At 37.3% G+C, this 26,481-nt stretch overlaps 1 protein-coding gene across 5 annotated transcripts in view; it reads right to left on the reverse strand.

Annotated features, from left to right (window-relative positions):
- PUM2 (pumilio RNA binding family member 2) overlaps positions 1-26,481 on the reverse strand; it is a 103,393-nt gene that overhangs the window by 74,139 nt on the left and 2,773 nt on the right. For all 5 annotated transcript variants that reach the window (XM_034766573.1, XM_034766571.1, XM_034766574.1 and 2 more), the window contains exon 2: positions 1,930-1,998. In XM_034766573.1, the coding sequence (XP_034622464.1) occupies positions 1,930-1,998 (69 nt within the window). The remainder of the gene's footprint in view (positions 1-1,929; positions 1,999-26,481) is intronic.

Raw genomic sequence — 26,481 nt, forward strand, 5'->3', positions numbered from 1 at the left:
TGGAATAGGCTCCTGAAGAAATGGTAGAAGCCCCTTTGGAACATTTGATATAAGTTAGGATAAAGTACCTGGAATGTACCCTACCTCACGTGGTTGAGAGGATTATTTCATTAGGGTTTGTAAGGTGCTTAGAGACTATAGATCAGACTGGGAAAAACAAAATGCTCACCAGCTAAAACTTCAAATTTGTTTTCTCATCAAGAAATAATACTTTCCTTAGAAAGATCAGAGCCCAAAAATGATCTCTAACATGTTAAGTTGAAATATTGTTTGTTTTGATTGTCAAAAGGCATTTCTCTAATTTTCTGAAAGACAGCTAGGTAAGTAATTAAGAAGTTAGTGCATCATGCATGTAAAACAATAATTTGTTGTGGATTTGATATTTCAGTTTAATTTTAAAAATAACTGTTTACAAAGAGCTATCTTTTTCTTTTCACTCAATACTTGTGTAAAGTAATCTAGCATATGTCAGTTTGTACACAACCATATTGTACTTTTTAGCTGTATAATCAAAGCATTGAAATCACATGTATTGTGGTTGATACAGTTGGTGTCTGCAAATGTAGGAAACATCACTGCATCAGTTTACATTCTGTTTACATAAAATACTGGTTATTAGGTCCCTAATAAAATAAATGTATCCACAATTTTATTTATCTTGATTTCCTTAAGAATGCCTCTTGGCCCAGGCTACATCTGCCTTGACTCAGTTTTCTCAATATATTCCAAATGGACAATAGCCAAACCATACTTCTTTGCATTGTCTTCAAGTGATCTGGCATAACAAGCAACACAGTATAGATGGGGCATACTTGCAAAATATCTCACAGTTGCCACTATGATATCAGAGTTTGAAGCTGCAGTCACTTTTGGAGACTTAACTGGAAAAACTTGAAAATAAGATTCAAAATAAATTCAATCTTTTTAAGATGGAATAAATCTTAATGAGACTGAGAATAGCAAGCCTAACGATATGTTTGATACAGTGCACAAAAAACAAGGAATATTTTATCAAGAGGCCTGCGTGCCATTTGAATAACTCATATTTATCACTGTATTGGCTAAATGACAGAATCACTTTTGATTTGATCTTTACACCCGATTCCTATAACCTCCTAAAGCTACCCTGTATATCAACATCTTTTTTCAGATTTCACCTCCACTACGTCAGCAAAGGGACAAGTAGCCCTTCATTAATGTGATGTACATGGACTCTTTGTTAGCTGCAGAACTGTCAGATCCTCAGCAAGTAGACTAATAAGTCTAGCTTTCAGTATGCATTTCTCTGAATTTCCTAAGAGACTTTATAATAGTGTTTTTAAAGTCTCTCACTCTGTGGGTGTTAATCTAGTTTGAATGAAGGAAAAGGCTATTTTTAACCGGCAGAGTATTTCAGATTATTTAAAATTGCACCTCTCATTCTGGAAGGAAGCTTTTGTTCCTCCTTCCTAGGCCATGGCACATGCACTGGTCTATCAGCACTAAGGTTGTCCATTGAAGAAGCCATGCCACTAAGGGTATTATAAATTGCCCTAATTTCCAGCCAGTTTATAATTGTTATTTTTCTTTGGGTCCAGGAATCCTGTAAAAGCCCCAGCACCCCAGGCTTGGGTTAGGGGAAATAACTTCTTAGAAAGCAACAGCAGAGAATTTCACACAATCTTTACATTGCCTGCTCTTCTTCCCCAACCTTATCAGCTAACAAGCCCAATATGTTAACATGATAGCTCCATTTACCATAGTTCTTAGATACTGGAGTTAACTTAGACACCACCTTCAATATTGTAAATATGGTCTTTAGATGCCTGAAAAATTGGTTTGTCTAAGATCAAAAAACTTCACTAACCAAGCTAAGAATCTAAACAAGCTAAATTTTATTAGAATTTTCAGTCCTCCAACAGGATTTTCTAATCACCTACAAATATTTACCTCTCCCATTCCCCGAGATTCTAGTGCAAGAGCTTGAAACTCATGATTCATCTCATCCACAGATCGAACCTGAAGAAAAAAATTAATGACAATTAGCAACCATTAGATAGTGAATTATATCTTAAATACAGTTATATATTCCCCATATGATTTTACTGTTTTTTAAAAAACGGTTTCTAAAGTTCCATTTCTAAAATTTGCTATTCAATCTATAATCATACACCTTTCAGATTTGGTAAATGAGTTTACTTAAAGACTGCAACCAGTTCTTTAATGCTCCATGTTAAAATTTGTTTTGCATTATTGTGTTAAGGACAAATATTTTAAAAACTATAAATGTAGCATATTACAGTAAACATCAACTACCACAAAAACAATGAGCAATTTTCTATCTGCAAACACACACAAGCATAAGTGAAATTAATGATTGGTGTATACATATTAATTTGGAAAAGAAATGATTTGTTGCACACAAAGTTACTGAGTACACTTGAGGGAAGACAAAGGTATGGAAAAATCTCATGAGAGTGCACACGAGTGGCTATCACTACTGTCTATCCTATTCCCATCAGAGATACTAACCTCACCCCCAACAAACACTTCGTATATTTTCTACCTCTAAGGAATGGCCTTCAAAGGAACTTTCAAAACTAAGGAAAACTTAGAAAAAGAAGGGGCAAGAGAACAAATAAAACTACAATTGGGTTGTTTGTAACACTAAAATATGAGAGGGCACAGCAATGAAATGATTTAGAAACAAAACCCCCAAAATTATGGAGGAAAATGAAGAAGCAAATTTCCTTGTTTTTGTTGTTCTCTGTTGGATCCCAAGGAATCAGTTGCTCCCAGAATGCTGTGGATGTGCATTTTCCCATACACAGTAATTGATACTACACAAACATTGCATTTGTATAAACAGATGTTTATCTAACAAGGTATACAAATGCTGTTTTCTTTCACACATCAGAGTTTCTGGTCATTGATAAACTTGAAAACAAGAAAAAAACTGAACATGTTCAAAATTGCACATGCAAATGTTATTATCATCTTTCTGTTGATAGACTGGATAAACTTTCAGTTTTATAAATTCCCCAACAGCAAGTTTTTTGTAGCAAATTTAGCATTTTGAATTTAAGCAGCAGTGTTGATTTCTTGGCAATTTCCATTGCTAAAACTCAGTCCTCTCAAGAGGTCATTAACTGAGCATATTAAACTACAAAATATTAAATCTTTGAAGTCAGCATATGAGTACATAGTTAATTTTTCTGAAGCAAATGCTTAACTGAAAGTCATAAAAGAACACTTCTTCATGAAGAATATGATTTTGGTTATTTTAATTCATTATCTCCATCCCCAGTGAGCACTCAATGTATTCAACCAGCACTAGCAGAATATTTAGTTTTGAACTGAATTATTGAAAGAGCAACCTAAACACAAACTTTCTTTTCCCAATACTAGAAAATTGGGAATTTAAGTCAATTAGGTTGATTTTTACACTGATTGTATCAATGAAACTGAAGTAAGACTAGACAGAACATTATGTTCCTATAAAAATGTCTAAGAACAAATTTTAGGCTGGAGCATAATCAACAGCAGATTAGTAACCTATTTAAATAAAGAAACTTTTATTTGAAAAGCTCAGGGAAGCAATGAAAAATCCTTGTGTGTGGAAAAAGATTTTTGGGGAAAGAATGAAATTGCAAAATTTCAGTTTTGGAAGAGGCTCCTGAATTTGGATAATCTAAATTTCTAATTTACCTGCATAGATATTCATAAGAAACAATGGAAGACATGGAAGACATATTATAAATAAAAATAAAAAATATTGTGAACCACTTCACTATTACTTTGCAATTTACTATTGAAAGAAAAAAAAAACTTGATATATACACAATTTCATCTCCAAGAACATGGTTTTGTTCAATTAGCACTTTTCAAACAATTTGTAGTAAATTCTTGTTAATCTACAGTCATTCAACACAAATGTTGTGTAAGTCACTGTCTAACAATTAGCCACATTTATAAGTCATTAACATTTTATTAAGCAACAGAGGGTCCTGTGGCACCTTTAAGACTAACAGAAGTATTGGAGCATAAGCTTTCGTGGGTGAATGCCCACTTCATGAAGTGGGCATTCACCCACGAAAGCTTATGCTCCAATACTTCTGTTAGTCTTAAAGGTGCCACAGGACCCTCTGTTGCTTAATAAAATGTTAATGACTTATAAATGTGGCTAATTGTTAGACAGTGACTTACACAACATTTGTGTTGAATGACTGTAGATTAACAAGAATTTACTACAAATTGTTTGAAAAGTGCTAATTGAACAAAACCATGTTCTTGGAGATGAAATTGTGTATATATCAAGTTTTTTTTTTCTTTCAATAGTAAATTGCAAAGTAATAGTGAAGTGGTTCACAATATTTTTTATTTTTATTTATAATATGTCTTCCATGTCTTCCATTGTTTCTTATGAATATCTATGCAGGTAAATTAGAAATTTAGATTATCCAAATTCAGGAGCCTCTNTTCCCCTGCTTGTGTACGCACTCCCACTAGCTCTCATCGAACCAGCCGGAATATAATTGGAAGTGTTGCCCCAGTTGCAAGCGTAGTGGCAGCGAAGGCCACTAAGCTGTGTGGAGTACATACCCACAGGTTTAGGCAGCTTTATACTCTGCATGGCTCAGCTGTGCCTCTATTGCTGCTACCCATGCTACCGTGGCAACACTGCAGTATTTATACTTCCACTAGCTAGATGAGAGCTAGCGCAAGTACATGTACAGAAGCAGGGGAAATCACACCAACAGCTCATACTGTAGACAGCCATTGTTTTGCACAAACGTTTATTATAGCACAGGGAATAGCGTTAAGTAAACGTGTGCTGTTAAGCCCACAGCAAAGTCTCTCTTTAATTAATGTCATATTTAGTTAATTAGTTTAGAAGTCAATAATTTGGAAAACCAAAAGATCCAGCTGTTTGAAATGTAAAAAATGAGCTGTAGTTCATTTTAGAAGTCTAAGTTGGACAAACTCCCAAACAAAAGGGGGGAAAAAAAGAGCAACATTTTCAAAGCAAGGGTTCCTTGCTTTGCATCTTCTCACCTTTGTGCAGGCCACCCTGACAACTCAACTAGCACTTCTGGAAACAGAATCTTTTCTGTAGGTGGAAAGGCCCTGTTTTTGGTTGAACACATTTGCCTTTCATTTATCTTTTCCCCCTAAAATCATTTTGTTGAATATTCTCTTCCATCATCCAAATGTTTTGGCATTAGGTGCTAGCACTAGTCCCGATATTTAATACAAAGAACTCATTCCAAATGTCAGAAGCAGGTAAATACTCCAATAAAAACAAAATATACACGAAGTTGAGACTAAATACCTATGACACATTCCCCAGACAGGTATGTATAAATTTTTGACAAAATAAATCCATGTAGGATAAAATAAGCAAACAAAATAGCATATATCCACTTTAGTTTTAAAATATATTCATGTGTAAATTAGAAGTGTTGTAATGTCTTCCTTGACTTTCTGGTCAAAACTCTTTCAAGGTATGTTTTCCCCGCTCTGCTACTGCATATCACTATTGCACAAGTGCCTAAAGACTGCTCACCTGTACTGTGTTAATATCACTAACCAATGCAAGAAAGTATCCCTGACTTGTGGTACAGATAAAGGTGAATGTAAAGGCTTTTTATTTAAGTCCTATTTACTCACTGAAGATAGATCCCTACCTTAGAGCTTTGCCTTTTGGTCTGTTGTAACATCTTTGATTGAGGAATAGATATGGATTAAGTATTGAGCTAACTGATCTTAAACTGTCACAAAAAGATAACTCGTATTATTACCCTACAGCATTATCTGAGGTTACCAACATTTCATCCCACCCACTGAAATAGAAAAAAACAAACAAACAAAAAAAGACATCAGAAACATGAACACACCATATCTTAAATACCTATCATGTAGCTCCACATGGAATCAACAAACTATACGTCCACTCACTTACATACTTTGTTAGGCATTCCAGCTCCAATTTTTAAGTATTAACAGTTTCAAGAGGTACCTTTATTTGGTCATGAACTTGGTAAGCAATTTTTAGAATAATCAATTCTGTTCACCATACAAAAATACAATCAGTCTCCATTACACCTGCCTTTTCCTTTTCACTTCCAACCTCTCCCTTACCCCAATCTCCCTTAGTGTATGTCTACACTGCAATAAAAGCCTGTGGCATGGCCACGACTTGCCCGGGTCAACTGACTCAGGCTTGCGGGGCTATATAATTTCAGGGTAGACATTCGGGCTCAGAGACCCCAAACATTTACACTGGAATTGTATAGCCCTGAAGCCCGAGCCCCACAAGCCTAAGTCAGCTGACGTAGGCTCTTAGACTTGGTACAATAGTTTTTTTTTTTTTTTTTTTTTTTAATTGCTGTGTAGATGTACCCTTAGCTACCAACTGCACTGGTCCTAGTTTATCTCACTCCATCTTTTAACCTCCCCCTTTCTTGATGCCTTATCCACAACACTCAGGCATATTCTGTGCCATATTCAAGGATTGGACAATAGCAAATGTGTACTTACCTTAAAAAAGGCACTAAGAATGACTCAGAGAAATACAGACCAGTAACTTTATTCCATTTACCCGGTATGGAAGTATTAAAAATATTACAGAACAACTATGAGACCATGACATGATAGGGTTCAACCAGAATGGCTTCTGCAAAGGAAACTCATACCTCCCTAATTAGAATGTTTTGAATGTGTTAATAAAACAATGGATAAAGGAGAACAAACAATTTATTTACATTTTCATGAGGCTTCTGACAAAGTCCCTCAAGAGGCAACTGAAGAAACTAAGCAGTATTGTCTTTTATCAAAAACTGGCTAAAAGACACAAAATGCAGGAATGGACAGTTAATTTTTTACTAAGTGTGGGGTGCCACAAGGTTCCATACAAGAACCGGTGTCATATATATTTATTAATAATCTGGAAAAAGATATGAGCAGTGAGGTGGCGAAGTTTACAGATGACAAATTTATTTAGGTCAAGACCAGAGAAGACTGACAGCCAAGAGACAAACCAAGCCAAGAGATCGAGCAATATGATGGCAGATGAAATTCAATGCTGATATATTCAAAGCAATGCACACTGAAGGGAATTTCTGAGTTACTCAGAAACCTTACTGAGTTCTAAATTAATTAGATCAACTCAGAAATTAGGTCTGCCCATCACTGTGAGCAGTTCAATGGAGACTTCTGCTCAAAGAGCAGAAAGTAAAATGTCAGGATGGATACACAACAGGAAATACTACAGAAATTTTGCCATTATATAAATCAATGATATATCCTCATCAGAAATATATGTTTAGTTGTGATGACACCATTGCAAAGTATAGCTCAGAAATGATATAGCAAAATTGGAAGTTTAGTGATGGGAAACAAGAATGACTAACTCCCATATGAAAAGAGATTTAAAAGACTGGGATTGTTTACCTTAGAGGAGATGAATAAGAGAGAACATAAGAGTATACAAAATAATGAATAGTACAGGCAAAGTAGAATGTAAATTTCATTTCACAATTACAAGGGAATAGCTGATGAAAATAAAAGGTGGCAGATACAGAACAGGTAAGAAGAAATATTTTTCCCACACAATACACAATTAGCCCATGGTACTTATATATGGATTTGAAAAGGAACAGACATTTATATGGTTAACAAGATTAACTTGGGTCACAATGGAAACTACTAAAACAGATGAGTTTTGGAGGATACATAAGCCCTCTCACTTCAGGGAATACGCCAACTTAATTATCAAGGGGTAAGTGGAAACTTCCCACTGGGGCAGGTTAACCAACAAACGCCTGTTACAGATTTTCTGGAACTTTCTTCTAAATATGTTATTGGCCACTGTTGGGACAGAAAACTAGGCTCAATGGACCACCAGTCTGACCTACTATGGATATCCCTGTTATCATTTTTATAGATAAAAACCTACTTGCTACAATATTTGTACTCATAGCACACTGCCTTCCATCATGGTTGTCTCTCAGTATATTACCTAAAATCAAACTGCTTCTTAGTGGAGCAAAAAACTTCATATTTGAATAGAGTATATACAAAAACCTGATTTCACAGCTTTGATACGTAGCTAACAAAGAGTAACTACCAAAGTAAAGGAACCTTTTTTAATATCATTACTAGGCAACTTAAAAAAAATCATTGTGCTATATGGAAAAATCAACTTCACCTACATTGTCACAATCACATCTCTGTAAATAAGGCAACTGATTGTCTATACAAATCTCTCAGGGTTATATGTTACATGTGAGTGACACTTGCATCACTAAACACAATCACAAGATGATTGCTTTCAAAGAGTCCTGTCTAAATTTCCAGTACAGTACGTTAATGACTGGAATTGAGATTTATAGTAGAAAATGACTACTCTGAATTTAAAAGTCACAAATATTGGATTACAAAGCTTAATACTAAATCCCGAAGGCAACATTCCCCACCTGAAGTCATGTATGTAGCCCAAGGAGTATAATTTTTCTTACAAATCCCAGTATGTATTCATAATGTGCTACAAATTCAGTTATCCCTCCATCAAAAACAGAACTTCAGTAAGAACAGTAGCAGCTTTTTTAATTTGGGGGGTAGCCTTTGAATTGTCCTTCCTATTCACTTCAAATTTGATAGGGGGAGAAATAGCTCAGTGGTTTGAGCATTGGCCTGCTAAACCCAGGGTTGTGAGTTCAATCCTTAGAGTTCTGGGGCAAAATCAGCACTAGCAGGACCAAGTAAAGGCAGGGGGCTGGACTCGATGACCTTTCAGGGTCCCTTCCAGTTCTAGGAGATGTTTATATTTATTTTTATTTTTTTTTAACACAGCTGGAGTTGTCCTGCTATAAGTGAAAACATTTCAAATTTCACTTATTTCCCCCATTTTCCCTAATATGTCTTCATTTGATCAAAACAAAAACACACACACACACACCTCAAAAAACTACACACACAAATATAGAGCCCAAAACCATCAATGAAATGTTGTAGAAAATGCTGTTACCTTTGAAATTTCAATTACAAGATTTTTCCTCTAAGTGGCGTGACAGAGTAATCCTAATTAAGATTTCCCTAGTTTAGATCACAGGATAAAAGCTATGTGATGGTATTCCTGATGACAAAAACTATACAACAGCTAAAAGGACAACAGACCAACACTATGGGGTCATATTAGGCCCTGATTTATTTTTAGCAATCCAAGCATAAAAACTAAATTCGTGTCGGTAATTTATATAATACCCCAACAAAACTAATCATTGGAATTATCATGGCTGTTTTTAGCCGGAAGCATTTTTTTTTTTAAATAATCCATCTCTCACTCAGATACTAATGAAGAGAAACTTTTCACTTCCACTTAAAACCTGAAACTTTAAAAAGTAAAACCATAAACCTTTTTATTTGCAAAACCTAGAGTTTACAGTGTCTCTCCCCCAGAATAGATCATTATCAAGAGAAAACATTCTCCGCGTGTATTACAGTGCTTTAGGTGGGTACAGTTGATACCTACATCACTAAATATGGTCCTCTTATTTTATGGTAACCCCATCTAGCAATAAATTGCAATTTCATATCTATTCTACAAGTCAGCAAAACCATATAATACTAACATTTTAATTTACATAGTTAAATACTGAGATTTCCAATAGTTAGGTTATTTCCCAAAAATAATTTGCACACACAAGAAAGACAAGCATTCTAACTGCATATATTGAACAGTTCACAAAGTTACAGGACCTGGCCTTTCCTGTTTTACTTACTCAGAAGAATACAGGTTACAACTGGCAAACTACAAAAAACAAATGTAATCATTTTGTTTCTTTACAGTTGAGCAACACACACATAATTAATGGATTTGCATCAGTCACAGTCAGATCATGGCACAAAAGCAGTTCTTATGAAATATCTTGGATTGCCTCTTTAATCTGAGTGGATGAGACTGAGTCACCTGCAGAGACAGAACTCAGACAATCCATTTATAAACTCAAAAACAGACTTCAAGGTGTACACTTGCAATCTCAAATGCACATGCTGCAAGTCACTTATAACAAATATTAAGCCAAACATTATTAAGGTTGCAAAGTCAAGCACTCAACTCAGAAAATACCAGAATTAATCTTAATTCAGCCCTCATGTGTACTGTATGCATTATGATACAGTTTTAAATTACATCATTACATTATTTTTTCCACAGGACCCCTGCCTCATTCAGGGCACAGATAGGAACTGTGCTCACATAGTGAACAAGATATTCAATATTTTTTCTTCTCATTACTTACTGGGGGCCCACATTTTATTTACAGCACACTATTCAAACCCTGCTTTCAAACAGAATTATTAATGCCCTCATGGGCTTTTCTACAGCACTCATCACTACAGAATCTGAGTACTTCACAAACATTAATTTATTTTCACAACAGCTCTGTGAGGTGACAGGGTGAGGAGATCCCCATTTTACAAATGGGTAACTAAGGCACAGAGAGATTAAGGTCAAAATTTTCCACTACTTTTGGGTGCCCAATATGAGATGACTAAAACATGATTTTTCAGATTTAGCATGAATTACAGAACACTTATATGTTCAAATCACAGCTTCTACTGACTTCAGCTTGCAGCACTTCTGCATAACAGACCCCAGCATATCAAGTCAGTCATCCAGAAAAGGAGGAACACACAATTAGTGACCACCTACGGAAAGTGTGGCTTAAGTGACTTGCCAAGAATCACATAAGAACTGTGTGGCATAGAATCCAACTGTCAAGGGCAGCATTCAACTCCCTCAACCATCTTCTCTCTTCCTGCAATCCCTTATCTATGCACTACAAACTTTCCAACTTCAGCAACAAATGATCCCTGGGTCATAACCTCCTTCACTATACAACCCTGACTTATCCCACAGCAGGTCCATCCTGATGAATAAGGCAGGAATCTTGTGAGAAAAAAAACAGTAAGTGAGCATGTAAATAAAAACAATCATAATGCATACACACAAGGGTGTTGATTTCAGGGTGCACAGGCAACTTTAATGATGGCATTTCTTAATTCTGAGTGCTTGACTTTGCAACCTTAATGATATTGTTTTAATATAGTTGTGTGCAAGTTCCTAGGTTTCTTAAAGTCAACTGAAGAAAAAGGAATTCCATCATGTGGCATTATACTGACACCTACACGGATCATCAGCAGAGTTGGAACCTTCAGATCGACCGTACAGACCTCTGGCATTTGAGCTTACAAAGTAACAGCCCTAAATAGCAGATTGTCATCCTCTATTTTCCTCTGAGCACACAGTTATACAGACGTGAGTTTGTAGTGTAGACCAGGGCTCAGGAATCTTGGATTTCATTCCAGGCTCTAGGACTGTGCTCTAGTGGGCACAAACTTCTACCTGTCTCCCCGTCCAAGTTTGACCCTTTCTGTCCTATCCCCTCCAATCTGTCCCTGTCCTATCTCCCTCCCCTGGCTCTCTGTGCCAGACCTGTTCTCCTTGCCCAGCCAGTCCCAGTCTGTGAAACACCCTGGCAAAATGTGTGTGTCTTCTCCCACTCTGGCGCCAGTTCACATAGAGGATGATAGCCTACTATTTTGCTATCAGTCACTTTGTAACCTGCCCTCTTACCCCCAACTCAACCAGTCCCAGCCTCCTCATCCCAAGACACAGTCCTCTTGCTCAACCAGTCCCAATCTCACTACACATGTCCCAATCTGCTCCTTTCCATCCTCACTCCCCCTGCCCCTTCCCCTGCTTTCAAAACAGATGCCTTCCTCTTCCATGGTGCCTCCATGTCAGCAAGAGGGGTCACAGACAGTACAGGAGACAGGCTCCCTGTTCTCAACTTCAGTGCCCGGAACCTTCTCACAACAGCTAGAGCAGCACTTAAGATGGAAATTTTGGTTTCTCCCTTGTAGCCATTGGCTGCAGGGAGCATGCTTAGTGAGGACAGAATCTTAGCTTCAAAAATCAAAAATCTACTGAGCATGTGCAAAATAATTTTGCAAAGGCTTATAACTTGGCCAGATTTGGGAAGATTTTCACAAGGGTCGCAAAAGGTATACCCCTGACACAGAGGTCACCCTCCGGCCAAATTTCACTAAAGCAATTACCATCCTTGCCTATAATATACGGCTCTTCCATGCAAATTGTTTAAAACCATATTTTACAGCAATCACATTACATTTTCTTAATTCCAAAGGTCTCGGTAGTATTGAAAAATGACTAGACATATATCCTAATGCTTTCGTCCACATAACCTAGCAGGTTTTTCAACTTTCCATCTTATTTGGTTAGGAACCATTTATTTAAAACATCTACAAAGGAAAGTGAAGAAAAGAGTGAAACAAGGTCAGGGATGGTAAATGTCACTGAGTTTTGTAAAATGAAAACATGACACCTTTTTGATGCTACAGTTGTTTTGGCTATATTTTTACCAAATTAAAAAAAATAGACAAAAAAAATCTTCTAGAACCTTTTGTATTGGGAGCTTCTGAAAAAGAAGAAGAATGTCACTGTTGATGCAAGGAAAATTATTTACAAAACTGGGCTGTATGTTCCTTAAGATATGAGGATTTCCTCTTGGTAACACATGCTAATACTGTTAAACAGTCAGCTCTCTCTCTATTCAAGAGTTTTAATAATTGGGTCCTGATTTACACCAAGATAAAATGCATATATGCTCTAGAAAGACTTATTTAAATGCATACTGTGAATGATCCACATTTATTTGTACACAGCCATAAGGCAGGTCACATTTTCAGTGAAGGTTCAAAAATTTATTTTGCTAATATTGATAATACATTCATTTTTATTTAGATTTACAACAAATAATTCTTGTATTCCAGATAGCCTTTTTCACAGCTCTAGAACCAAAGTGATTTAGCAAAGTGTGGTTTTACTCTGAAAACAGATTACAAAAATGTTATTTTTCTCATCACCATGATGCTGACCAGATACCTCTGCTTGAAGCAATGATCGAAGGACTGCCGCTTATTCTGAAGAAAATTAACAGGGCAGAACTCACTACATAACACCAATGTAACTTACCATGGGGCAAGCAGAAGTTCCTCCCTTCCCCCTCACCAAAACTCTGGTTTTGAGACACAGTCAACTGAAAAGCTGGTTAAATATTTTCTTTCCAGATTATAAATAAAAATGAATTTGAAGTAGTTTCATGTATTCCCCCTGCCAGAGTCCTCCTGCCAGTTTTCATGATTTTACAACTACACACACACTTTTTTAAATGAACTGTTCTCTCCCCTACTGCTGTATATACACAGAAAAACTGGAAAAAATATATGTAAAAACTATTTAAACAGAAGTGTCATTTTGAAGTCGATAGTGCCCATTTAAGAGAACTATCTAAAACACACATAATTTTCTCTAACTTTAAGATACTGCACATCACACAATCTGGCTCAAGTTAAGTTAGAGAGAGACAGCCTGGCTGACACAGCACACGAAAGCTTGTCTCTTACTAGACAAACTTCTGCTGGTGAGAAAGATATTACCTCACCCATCTTGTCTCCCTAATATCCTGGGACTGACAAAGCTACACTAGTTAAGTTAATCAGTTAGCATCTTGCCACAAACAGGCCACGAGTCAGAACAGAATAATGAGAGGTATCGTCTTAGACACTGTGCTTGGAAGTAATACAGAAATAAAGTGCCAATTTTTGCTACTCACCATGACAGAGTATTGTGCTAGAATAGATAGCTTTGTCTGCTTGATCATTTTAATACGGAATGGAGACTTACAAAAGGATTTAAAACCATATATATTTGAGGAAGTAATTCACTGTGTCTCTTTTGAGACCTAGTTTTCATTATTCTACTTCAAGTTAACTCCTGTGATTTATTAGTTCTCAATTTCATGATCAGTGTAGCCCAATTTCACCTCAGTCTCCCAGCAATACCAATGCATGCCTCTTCTTCCCTCTTTGTTATTTGTATTACAGTAGCCTCTAGAGGCCCAAATAAAGATTGCGCCCTCATTGTGCTAAGCACTGTAAAACAACAAACAAAACAAAACAAACACAAAACCACACACATAGTAAGAGGGAAGATCAGATAGTCATCAGAAGTCTATCAGTGAACAAAAACAAAATAAAAAAAACTAATTATATTTAAGTGCTCTTAAAAAAATCCTCATGGGGGAAGTGGGCAAAGAATTTTGCAGCACCAAACTATTCCATTACACAAAACAATGCTTTATGCTACTGAAGATACATTTATTCAATTAAAAATCCAAACCAGAATGCTAGTGTGTTTCCAGTGACTGTTGGTTCCAGTCAAATCAGCTCAAGAATTAAGGCTTCACAACACCCACTAAATCTGTGAAGTATTTAAATATGATCATAAATATATTTTTTATTTATGATCATATTTCAATATATACACATACATATGCACAAAGGGAAGACCAGCTACATTATTCAATAGTACACTGGAAGATTTTGGTCACCTACATTAAACCTATGCATTTACCATACTATTTAGCACAAAAGCTCTTTAACCTGGGGGTCAAGAACAGTCACCCTGGGGACTGGATGCAACCTCTATAGCTTTCCCATACAGCTAAAGGAAAGGCATCCCTCTACATTCTGGTTATATGGGAGGAGGGCCCAAGCATGAAAAAGGTTGAGAACTCTTTCCTTCTCTCAGACATTTTACCATATCTCTATGGCGTCCATGCTATTACTCTGACCCAGAATGGGGCAAAGACTCCAAATCATAATCTCTGCCAACAGCTTTTAAATGATATGGCTACCAAGAACTAGGGAGATAGAACACCAAACTATGGGGCTACTACTTTTCAAGAGGCATGTTGGACCATAGTAAACTTTACTTTTGTATGATGGAAGTCAAGATGCCAGTGAGCAGGTAAAAAATTTCTCAAAATTCACCAGCATATGTTTCAAAATTCAAGTTTTACCTTTGGTCCTTCAAGTTTTTACCATCTAAAGAAAAGCTTGAGTAGAACCAGAGAGCTTTTTACTGCAGCACTCTTTAGTCAGCATTCCCTACTATCTTATTTTGAAAAAAATGTCAATGGTATAGTGCAGGGGTCGGTAACCTACGGCATGTGAGCCGATTCTGAATGGCACGCAGCCTGCCGGTGAGAGGAGGAGGGGCCGGAAAGCGTCACGCTGGGGGAAGAAGCAGGGAAGGAGGGAAGCTTGGCTGCGGCAGGACCAAGCTTCTGCCCCCTGCCCCCGCAGGGGAGAGCAGTGGTGAGGGGGTCCTGCCCCCCCGCCCCACTCAGCCCCACCGCTCTCCCCTGCGGGGGCAGGAGGCAGAAGCTTGGTCCTGCGGCAGCCAAGTTTCCCTCCTCCCCCGCTTTTTCCCCACAGCTTGGTGCATTCCAGCCCCTCTGTCCCTCCTCCTCCCTCTCCCTGCCGGGATGGCCCTTGCAAGGGGGAGGGGGAAGAGCGGTAGGCTGCACACAGCTCCGTAAAGGAGGCAGAGAGAGGTAGGGCGGGCCTGGGGTAAGGGGGTGGAACAGGGCATATCCCTTCCAGCCCCCTGCCCTGAGCCGCCACCCACCCAGCCTTCTGCCCTGCACCTCCACACCCCGCCCCCAGCCCTCTGCCCTGACCTCGAGTCGCCCTGCTCAGCCCACTGCAGGCCTAGGTGAACAGAACCCCAGGCTGGCAGTGGGCTGAGCAGGCTGACGGCGTAAGATCAGCATTTTAATTTAATTTTAAATGAAGCTTCTCAAACATTTTGAAAACCTTGTTTACTTTACATACAACAGTTTAGTTATATAATATAGACTTATAGAGAGAGACCTTCTAAAAAACCTTAACATGTATTACTGGCACACAAAACCTTAAATTAAAGAGAATAAATGAAGACTCGGCACACCGCTTCTGAAAGGTTGCCTACCCCTGGTATACTGGGCTGTGGGGTTTTTTTTACTTTTATCTATGGCGAAAGTGAAGACAATGTTTAAAAGGAATTACTATTATCAATTTATTTTATCCTCCAAGGGAGTACTCTTTGGACAATGTACTTGTTTAAAGTAATCTGGAAGATTGTAGGAATTGTATCCCTACTATGTCTGAATAGGCAGCTGCGAAAGAAAACAGACTTTTTTTTTTTTTTTTTAAACTTCAATAAGTTTTGACTACCAAAACAGGAAAAAACAGTTTAGCCTTGGACATTAGTCCCTTATTGGCACAGATCTTCAAAGAAAGTGGAAGAAATTATGACTTCTAGACTAAACAGTGAAAACTATTTTCAACAACTTGTTTAACACCAGTAAATAGGTAGCTTAGAATTCAAATAGAAGAAATTAAAGTTCATCTGTAGAAAAAAAAAGTAATTAATGATTAGTATTGTGGCAGCAGAGAAAGAACTGTCATGCATTGCATCCCCTTCCTGTCAGTTCTTTCTCTGCTTCCACAGTATTAACTAATAAAACAATTGTAGAATGGAAGGCTCCAGGGCAAATTCTGCAACTTTTACACTGAGGCACTCTGGATTCAAGAAAATCAGCAAAGGTACTAGTCAACATGAATAAATTGTAGAATTGGGTCACAGTGCAATAGCTCTGCATTAAAGAGAACATTTGCCTATACAAAAACAACAAGGAGTCTGGTGGCACCTTAAAGACTAACAGATTTATTTGGGCATAAGCTTTTGTGGGTAAAAACCTCACTTCTTCAGATCCGAAGATACAGACTAACACGGCTACCCCCTGATATTTGCCTATACAAGAACCACCAAAAAATTTAATCTCAGAATTTTAAAAGTTATCTAAAATGGTAAAGAGATGACCCTAAAACAATTAATTTAATTTCTAATTAGAATTTTAGGTATCAGATTCCCCATTATTCCCAAAAAATCATTTAATCCCTCAAACCCATTTGTCTTTCCAATTATGCTGCATCTTCCTCCTTCCCTTCATCTCTATGATCAATGCTATTTACAACCAGAGCCTTGCATTCCCCTCTTCCAATGCTGTCTTTGATACTTTTTAATCTGGCTTCAACTTTCTTCAGTCTACTGCAGGGGTCGGCAACCTTTCAGAAGTGGTGTGCCGAGTCTTCATTTATTCACTCTAATTTAAGGTTTCGCGTGCCAATAATACATTTTAACATTTTTAGAAGGTCTCGTTCTATAAGTCTATAATATATAACTAAACTATTGTTGAATGTAAAGTAAATAAGTGTTTTAAAGTTTGTAAGAAGCTTCAATTAAATTAAAATGCAGAGCCCCCTGGACCAGTGGCCAGGACCCGGGCAGTATGAGTGCCACTGAAAATCAGCTTGCGTGCCACCTTCGGCACACGAGTCATAGATTGCCTACCCCGGTCTACTGCAACCATGCTCACCAAGGCTCTCTAGAACCCTTCATGGCCAAATTTCTGGGCCCCTTTTCTCCATTGGTTTTAATGGGAACTGTGCTAGACTGAATTTAATCCAGAAAATTAAATCTAGTTCTTCCATATGACACAGCTGAGTGTTCCAGATTCTTGATTAGTATATTTTCATACAATGAAAAAGTAACAGTGACTGAAAATTACTAGGCACTATATAAGCACATAAAGAGATGGTTCCTGTCCCAAAGAGCGTATAGTCTAAGTTTGAGAGGTGATAACCACTGACTACAACAAACAGGCCAGGAAGCACAAGATAACAATTAGACTAGTAATCAGCAGGAAAAGCACTAGTCAAAGCACACCTGACAAATGTTTTTGTAGGAAACATGGCAGAGGACAGTTTTAAGGACAGTGAGGTGGCTTTGCAGATGTGTGCATGCCTCCCAGGCATGAGGACTGACGCGAGAAAACACCAAGATGATTGTCTGCAAATTTAACAATTTGGCAACAAAGGCTAGAATCAATGGCAGAGAAGAGACAGGGATCAAGATCTTCCTGGTATTTAAAAGATGATAATAGAGCAGGGATAGGTTTCAGAGTAGCAGCCGTGTTAGTCTGTATCCGCAAAAAGAACAGGAGTACTTGTGGCACCTTAGGGTACTCTGAAACCTGTCATTATGCAAGGCACTGCATTTTAGCCGTATGGAGTAGAAATCCATCAACCTCATGAAAAAACTCGTACAGATACAGACAGACATCATCTTCCTTTCCAAATGCAAGCAGATAGACATCATACCAAAAGGACTAAAGGTATAAATTTGTTAGTCTCTAAGGTGCCACAAGTACTCCTGTTCTTAGAGCAGGGATAGGTCATGAAGGGCTTTGAAAGAAAAAACAAGTAGTTTGTGTATGATGTGGTGAAGAATGAGCCAGTGGAGGAATGCAAAGAGAGATGGCTGATGTGACTGAGGTGATGATTAAGAAAAATTATCTTTGACAAATGCTCATGTGGGTAAAATAGTATTTGATTAAGGTAATAGCTAATATACTTAGTCTTCCATCAGGCATCTCATTCAGCACTGCATGACATTTTGATTACAAATTAGAACAGTGCAAAGTTAACATGACACACATTATATGGATTAAAAACTGACTAACTGTAAATGTGGAATCATCATCAAGCAGGTGTGTTTTCTAGCAGGGTCCACCGGGATTGGTTCTTGGCCCTATGCTATTTAACATTTGTATCAATGACCTGGCAGAAAATATTAAATCATCACAGGCAATGTTTGCAGTTATAGTCAGCTGGGGGATTTTACCATTCAACTTGATGGGAATACTGATATTTCAAATTGTGGAAAATGACTTTCTGGACGATTTGCTGTGCTGTCTGACTTTACCAACAAATACAACAGGAGCACAGATATTCAAAGCACTGCATGACTCCATAGTTGGAAAATACAAATTGGACTGGGCTAATTGTAAAGGAATTACAAGTGATGGTGCAGCAAATAGGACAGGTAGAAACAGAGTTGTGGAAAAAAATATCTGAGGCAGCTGGTAATGATGTTTGGAATCACTGTTTCATTGACCACAAAGCTTTGGCATCCAAGAGTATTTCCCTGACAATATGGTAGTAGTAAAGGAAGTAGTGAAAATTGTTAATTTAATTAAAGGAAGCTTCCTGAAGAGCAGGCTCAAAAATAGGAGCGGAGCATACTCATTTACTGTTTCACACCGAAGAACGGTGACTGTCATGGGGCAGGGTGCTTAGAAGGGTGTACAAACTCCTCTACCAGAAAAATGTGACTCACATTCCTGAAACAGTCTAACGTGGCAAATTTGTTTGACGATGACAGTTGGTTAATAAAGTTGTCATCTCTAGCTGACTTTTTTCAATTTAAAAAAAAACTGAATTTGAAGTTACAAGGAAGAGGCAATGATTTATTTAGACACTGAACAGATACAAGCATTCTAAAAGTCTTTAGCACTGCGGCAAGCACAACTGAAAAGTAATCATCCGAGCTACTACATTTTACCAACACTGTTACAACATGCTGAGCAGAACAGCATCAATGAAGAAAAAGTGAATGAAATGAAAAAAGTGTCATACAGTTACACCTCGCTGCTCTGACAATTTTAGTCACTACTTCCCTGCAGACAGGTTTGAAAATTTGAAGGAAAAGCATTGGGTGAAAAATTCTTTTGCTTTCGAAAATCTGAGTCAATAATGGAACAAAACTTGATCCTGAACAAGAAAAAGAGCTACTGCAATTCACCTGTGATAGCACATTCAAAACACGTCACAAGTCATTACATTTGTCATTGTTTTGAATAAGTGTTTTCAAAGAATATTAAAACAAAAACAAAAGAAAAAAAACAACTCAACAATGCACCTGACATGTGGGTAGCGCTTTCATCTTGTGATCCAGATTGGAACAAGATCATGAACAACAGGCAGGCCTACCCATCACATTAAGCAAGTGTAACTCAATCTGATTGTCTTTTTTTACTGTATTTAAAAATGTTTTACAAGTAATATCGATGTCTAATTTTAGTTATTACTTGAAGTGAAGTGGTTAAGGCTAGCATGTATTGCCCTCAGGTGGATAAAAATCAGTGATTTTTTATTTAAATCGGATTTTTTTGATAAAATGCCTTTTGAGGAAAAAATGTATCTGAAGATAGTTTTAAGATATAAAGTATCTTAATCAAAACTATCTCATCATGGAATAGGGATTATAAATTCCAATTCTATAGTACGAGAATATATATTCATGTAATGTTTTAGAAAAGTTTTGTAAACGAGTTCCAATAGTTCATGAATTAGGGACCCAATCTTGTGGGGTTCCAGGGACTTCTGTATAGATTATTTAGGTTAATCTTTCTATCTACTCAATGAGACTCAGTGCTCAGTCTAGAAGATACTATCAGAGATGCATAGTTTTGCAGTTCTCAAACTGTGGATTTGTGTCTCCAGAGATAACATGCTTGTTAACAGCAAAAATGGTTTTAAATAAAATAAATAAATAGAGAGATGAGAAACAACAGACAATGGGACAAGCACTATCTCCAGCTCATTTTCTTGCCAATATTCAGTACCAGGGTCAAACCTTAACTGCTGAAGAAGAGGAGTCGGCTATGACATGGACATCCAGCAATCATCCCTCCATAATGCCAACTATAATAAACTTTGGAACTAAGGGTGAACCATTCAAGAAATATATGTTTGCTGATGATGTTTTAAGAAAGTCACACCGTGAACTGGTGGAAGTCACTTAAGCACTTGGATTCAGAGACTATAAAAGTGATAGTCTTACTTTTAACAGCAGTAGCTTCTTGTGCCAGTGTAGAAAGAATATTTTCTTCCTTTGGACTAATTCATTCCAAATTGAGAAATTGTTTGGGGCCTGAAAAAGCAGGAAAGCTTGTTTTTCTTTTCCAGATTATGAACAAACAAGAAAATGAAGGTGAAGATGACAGTTAGCTGCAGTAACCAATATTTTAAGTGGTTCTCATGTTGATCTGGCTGACATGGTCGATTTAATTTTTTTTTTTTAAATATTTCATTTAACTTTTTAGTTAAAAACAATTTTAACAAAAACAAACCTGATTTAAAAAAAACTCGAATATTTAACTAAATTCAAAAATTCATATGCTTGTTTTGTTAAAATATTATATGTTTGTTGTTGAAGAAAAAAGTCCAGAATATAACACGTAGTTTTAGTTAAATAAAACAATTTAAATGTCTGTCTGGTGATGTTCTCCTCCTAATATAGCATGGCAAGAAAACCCTCCAAATATTAATGATTAACCTGCTGAATTGGAGAAATTTATGAAGTAATTGGGAGGTGAACTATCTGTTTCAATTATCTTTGGTAAATGAAATAACCAAACAATCATTCATTTTCTGAAACAGCTGTAAAACTAATCTGAAAAGTTTTCAAAATAAATCACTTTAAAAATGTGTAGTGCGTACCTTCTAAAAATGAAACCTACATCTATCTCCGAGTTGTGAAGAATATGTATAAAGGTTATAACAACCAACAAGAATGCACTTTTATGTAGAAATCCATGACTGAATCGAGTCTTCTTGACTAGTGATTGAAATCAATTTGATTTCAATAAAATCCACCCTGTCAAAAGGCAAGTAAAATATTTTGAATGTAATGAAACCTATCATTAACCTAACAAAAAATGTAATTAAAAATCAGTTCTTAAAATTCTTAGCTAGATTCCCCAAGAACATTTTTTTAAGTAAGGCATCTATACAATTGGAAGAACAAATGACTATAAAGTTCTCCTCCCACTGAAACTACAGGAAACTGATTATGTGGGAAATATTCACCTGAGCTAAATGGCTATTCCAACTCAATGCTCCAAAAGAAGGTGAAACTCCTGTACAGTTCAGTGTGGGAAAATTCCTTCCCAATCTCAAATTTGGCAAATGTGTTAGCACAGCATGTTTGAGCAAGAAAAATCCATATTTAAGCATGCAATATTATTTAAAACCCAAGATATCACGATTGTCCATTTATTCTTGGTGTAAAGAATTCCAAATATTTTTGTCTAAGAAAGCGCTTCAACATATGTAATCTAAACTGCTGATTCTGTTGTTGCTAATATATCAATTTCTAATAATGCACGTGTTTCCCCATATTTGTATAGTTGAAACAAAGTCTTACTGAAGTTTTTGTGATCCCTTTTACGTACCTACATACTGCAATAGATGACTAGCAACTTCTCCTCCATCTTGTACACAAAATAAGCTTTTCAACCTATGATAACTAAGACTCTGTCCTACTTCTGATAAAGTTATGTAGTAGTTGCTGCTCTCTATACCTTCTCGTAAATTCTAATAGAAGTAAGATGCCCAAAATGAGAAGGGTTACTCCAACTGGCACCTCACTAAGGCTTTGTGTAATGGTGTAATCATTTACATTCTCTTGTTGACAATACTGCTATTTATTGTAAGTATAGGAGGCTTCTGGTAGTCTTTACTGTAACTGCAGTATTTCCTTGGCATTCTTCCACCAAAATTCACTAATGTCTGCTTTGTCTAAGTTCTGTGAAGATCTTGAGACTTCTGAAAAGACCATGTGTGATAACTGAAGGGAGAGGGGGGAAGGTGGGGAAGAGAGAGAGAGAGAGAGAGAGAGAGAGAGAGACTCCCTTATGGACACCCAGCCAGTTAGCTGTAAAATCCCTCTTGGTGTCTGTTCTCTGCTTGCTTTACCTGTAAAGCGTTAACAAGCCCACAGGTAAAAGAAAAGGAGTGGGCACCTGACCGAAATAGCCAATGGAAAGGCTAGAACTTTTTTAAATGGGAAAAACTTTCCCTTTGTCTGTGGTTGTTCTTGGGGCTGCAGGGACGGAGCAGAAATGCTGTGTAAGGTTTGAACCAGGTATGAAAAAGTATTTTCCATACCTAGAAGGAATAATTTGGATAGGGAATGTTTAGACACTATCAGGTTTATTTCTTATTTTGGCTTGTGGATCTCCTCTGTGCTAACTCCTGATGCTTTTGTTTACTTGTAACCTTTAAGCTGACCCCTGAGAAAGCTAGTTTGCATGCTTAATTTTTGGAATTGTTCTCTTAAATACTAGCAAATGCCCAAGTTCCAGATGTATTTTCTCTCTTTTTGTTTTAATAATATTTACTTTTTTTAAGAACAAGACTGGATTTTTGGTGTCCTAAGAAGTTTGTGTATGTTGTTTGATTAGCTGATAGAAAACAAAGGAGATTAGCTGTGGTTTTCTCAGCTCTTCCCCAGAGGGGGGAGGGTGAAAGGGCTTGAGGGTACCCCAAAGGGAAGAATTCCCAAGTGCTCTCTCCTGGGTTCAAAGGGGCTTTTTTGCATTTGGGTGGTGGCAGCGTTTACCAAGCCAAGGTCAGAGAGAAGCTGTAACCTTGGGAGTTTAATACAAGCCTGGAGTGGCAAGTATTAATTTTTAAAATCCTTGCGCGCCCCCACTTCCTGCACTCGGAGTGCCAGAGTGGGGATTCAGCCTTGACACCATGTGTCTCTAAACTTTCACAGAGTCACTCACTTCTCAGGTCCTAGAGGATTCTCCACTAAACATAGGTTCATGGTGACCACTAATTTACTCTTAAAAATCCCTGTAGAGCTGATGAAGGGATGATGCCAGAGGGTAGATGTCCTCCCCCCACTGCTGACCAACCCTCTCTTGCTCTACAATCTTTTTCAGAGTTGGGAAAAACAGACATAGCCGTACAAGATCAGACCAGTGGTCCATACAGTCCAATAGATCTTCTATAATGACACAACCAGAATTTAACACAAGTCTAAGTGAAGGTGTACTATCAACTAATATAAATGGCATAATATTTTCAGTGAAGTTTTTTATGCAATGTATTTTCTTTATTTTTCTTTTCACTGCCATTACAAAACTGAGCTGACCACAATATCAAAGTCTTTTGCCAGAATGGTTAGTTTAGAACCAATACATATAATTCAAATTATTTGTTCCAAAGCATGTTATTTTACACTTGTCAAGGAATTTTCATCTACAGCTGTGCTCCCCATTCACCTAACTTTATTCTGTCTTCTCTGAATTTCCTCTCTTGTCAAGTCTTAATTGAAATAACTACGCCATCTGTAAGTTTTTCCACCTCACTGTTCACACTGCTTTCCAGATCTTTAGTACATGAAACATCAGCCCTACTATGGAACACTAGGGTACCTTTTGTCATCTTAGAAATTGATCCTTTATTCCTATTATTTATTTCTAACTTTTGAGTTGCTTCCAATCCACTAAAGTTTTTAAGTAGTCAGGGGGTGAGATGTAGTTTCCTTAGTATCTCTTATAAGGAATTTTGACAAAGGGGCATAATTACAGTTGTTCTTTATCCACTATTCGTTTGAGAAACTCAAAGAATTTTAGTAAATTAAAACCAATTTTCCTTTAGAAAAGATGTATTGATTGATTTGTCCCTACTGTCTCACGCTCACCTGTTTTATAATTCTATTTTAAAATTATAATTACAATCAAATATTTTGCTACTGAAGTAAGCTTCACTAGGTCTGCAATTCCAAGGATTTGCCCATGTGCCTTTTTTTTTAGTTTTTTTTAAAGATATGTACATTTGATATCCTCCAGTACTCTGCAATATTAGCTGATTTTAGTCACAGACTGCATATTTGTATTAGCAGTTCAGCAACTTCATTCTCAAATTCATTCAGAATACATGGGGAAAATACCATACAGTCAAGGTGACTTGTTGCTCTTTAATCAATTTATTCCAGTGTCTCCTTTTCTGACTCAGTCACTAACAATGCTATCTTTGTTGTCTGAAAATCAGTAAGTCCAGTATGGGTGACCCACTAATATTCTTTGGGTGAAGAATGATGTGAAAATGTTAGCTTTTCTGCAAGGTCCTTGATCTCCATAATTGTCCCTCAACTCACCAGTCCTCTTGCAATGTTCTTACTTCTAGTATTCAGAAAGTTCTTGATATTTGCTTTGTGGCTGACTAGACTGGACGTCTAAGATATTATCACTGGCATTCACTAAGGTAGGATCAGAGTCTAAAATAGGGAAAGAAGTCAAAAAATTACTTAGATCTCTTCATATCACCAGGGCCTGATGAAATGCATCCTAGAATACTCAGGGAGTTGACTGAGGAGATATCTGAGCCATTAGCAATTATCTCTGAAAAGTCATGGAAGACAGGAGACGAAGATTGGAATAGTGCAAAGATAGTGCCCATCTATAAAAAGGGAAATAAGGACAGCCCGGGGAATTACAGACCAGTCAGCTTAACTTCTGTACCCAGAAAGATAATGGAGCAAATAATTAAGCAATCAATTTGCAAACACCTAGAAGATAATAAGACGATAAATAATAGTCAGCATGGATTTGTCAAGAACAAATGTCAAACCAACCTGACAGCTTTATTTGACAGGTTAACAAGCCTTGTGGAAAGGGAGGAAGTGGCAGATGTGGTATATCTTGACTTTAGTAAGGCTTTTGATACTGTCTTGCATGACCTTCTCATAAAAAGAAACTAGGGAAATGCAACCTAGATGGAGCTACTAGAAGGTGGGTGCATAACTGGTTGGAAAATCATTCCAGAGTAGTTATCAGTGGTTCACAGTCATGCTGGAAAGGCATAATGAGTGGGGTCCCGCAGGGATCAGTTCTGGGTCCGGTTCTGTTCAGTATCTTCATCAATGATTTAGATAATGGCATAGAGAGTACACTTATAAAGTCTGGGAGGATACGAAGGTGGGAGGAGTTGCAAGTGCTTTGGAGGATAGGATTAAAATTCAAAATGATCTGGAGAAATGGTCTGAAGTAAAGAGGATGAAATTCAATAAGGACAAATGCAAAGTACTACACTTAGGAAGGAACAATCAGTTGCACTCATACAAAATGGGAAATAACTGCCTAGGAAGGAATACTGCGGAAAGGGATCTGGGGGTCATAGTGGATCACAAGCTAAATATGAGTCAAGAGTCAACAGTGTAACCCTGCTGCGCAAAAAAAAAAAAAAAAAAAAAAAAAAAAAAAACAAACATCATTCTGGGATGTATTAGCAGGAGTATTGTAAGCAAGACAAGAAGTAATTCTTCCGCTTTACTCCATGCTGATTAGGCCGTAACTAGAGTATTGTGGCCAGTTCTGGGGGCCACATTTCAGGAAAGATGTGGACAATTTGGAGAAAGTCCAGAGAAGAATAACAAAAATTATTAGAGGTCTAGCAAACATGACCTATGAGGGAAGATTGATTGTTACAAGGAGAAGGGAGAAAAATTATTCTTCTTAACTTCCGAAGATAGGACAAGAAGCAATGGGCTTAAATTGCAGCAAGGGTGATTTAGGTTGGACATTAGGAAAAACTTCCTGTCAGAGTGGTTAAGCCCTGGAATAAATTGCCTAAGGAGGTTGTGGAATCTCCATCATTGGGGATTTTTAAGAACAGGTTGGACGAACACCTGTCAGGGATGGTCTAAATCGGGTTCTCAAACTGGGGGTCAGGACCCCTCAGGGGGTCGCAAGGTTATTACATAGGGGGTTGCGAGCTGTCGGCCTCCACTCCAAACCCCGCTTTGCCTCCAGCATTTATAATGGTGTTAAATATATTAAAAAGTGTTTTTAATGTATAAGGGGAGACGCACTCAGAGGCTTGCTATGTGAA

The sequence above is a fragment of the Trachemys scripta genome, chromosome 3 (genome assembly GCF_013100865.1).
Source record: "Trachemys scripta elegans isolate TJP31775 chromosome 3, CAS_Tse_1.0, whole genome shotgun sequence".
Taxonomy (NCBI): domain Eukaryota; kingdom Metazoa; phylum Chordata; order Testudines; family Emydidae; genus Trachemys; species Trachemys scripta.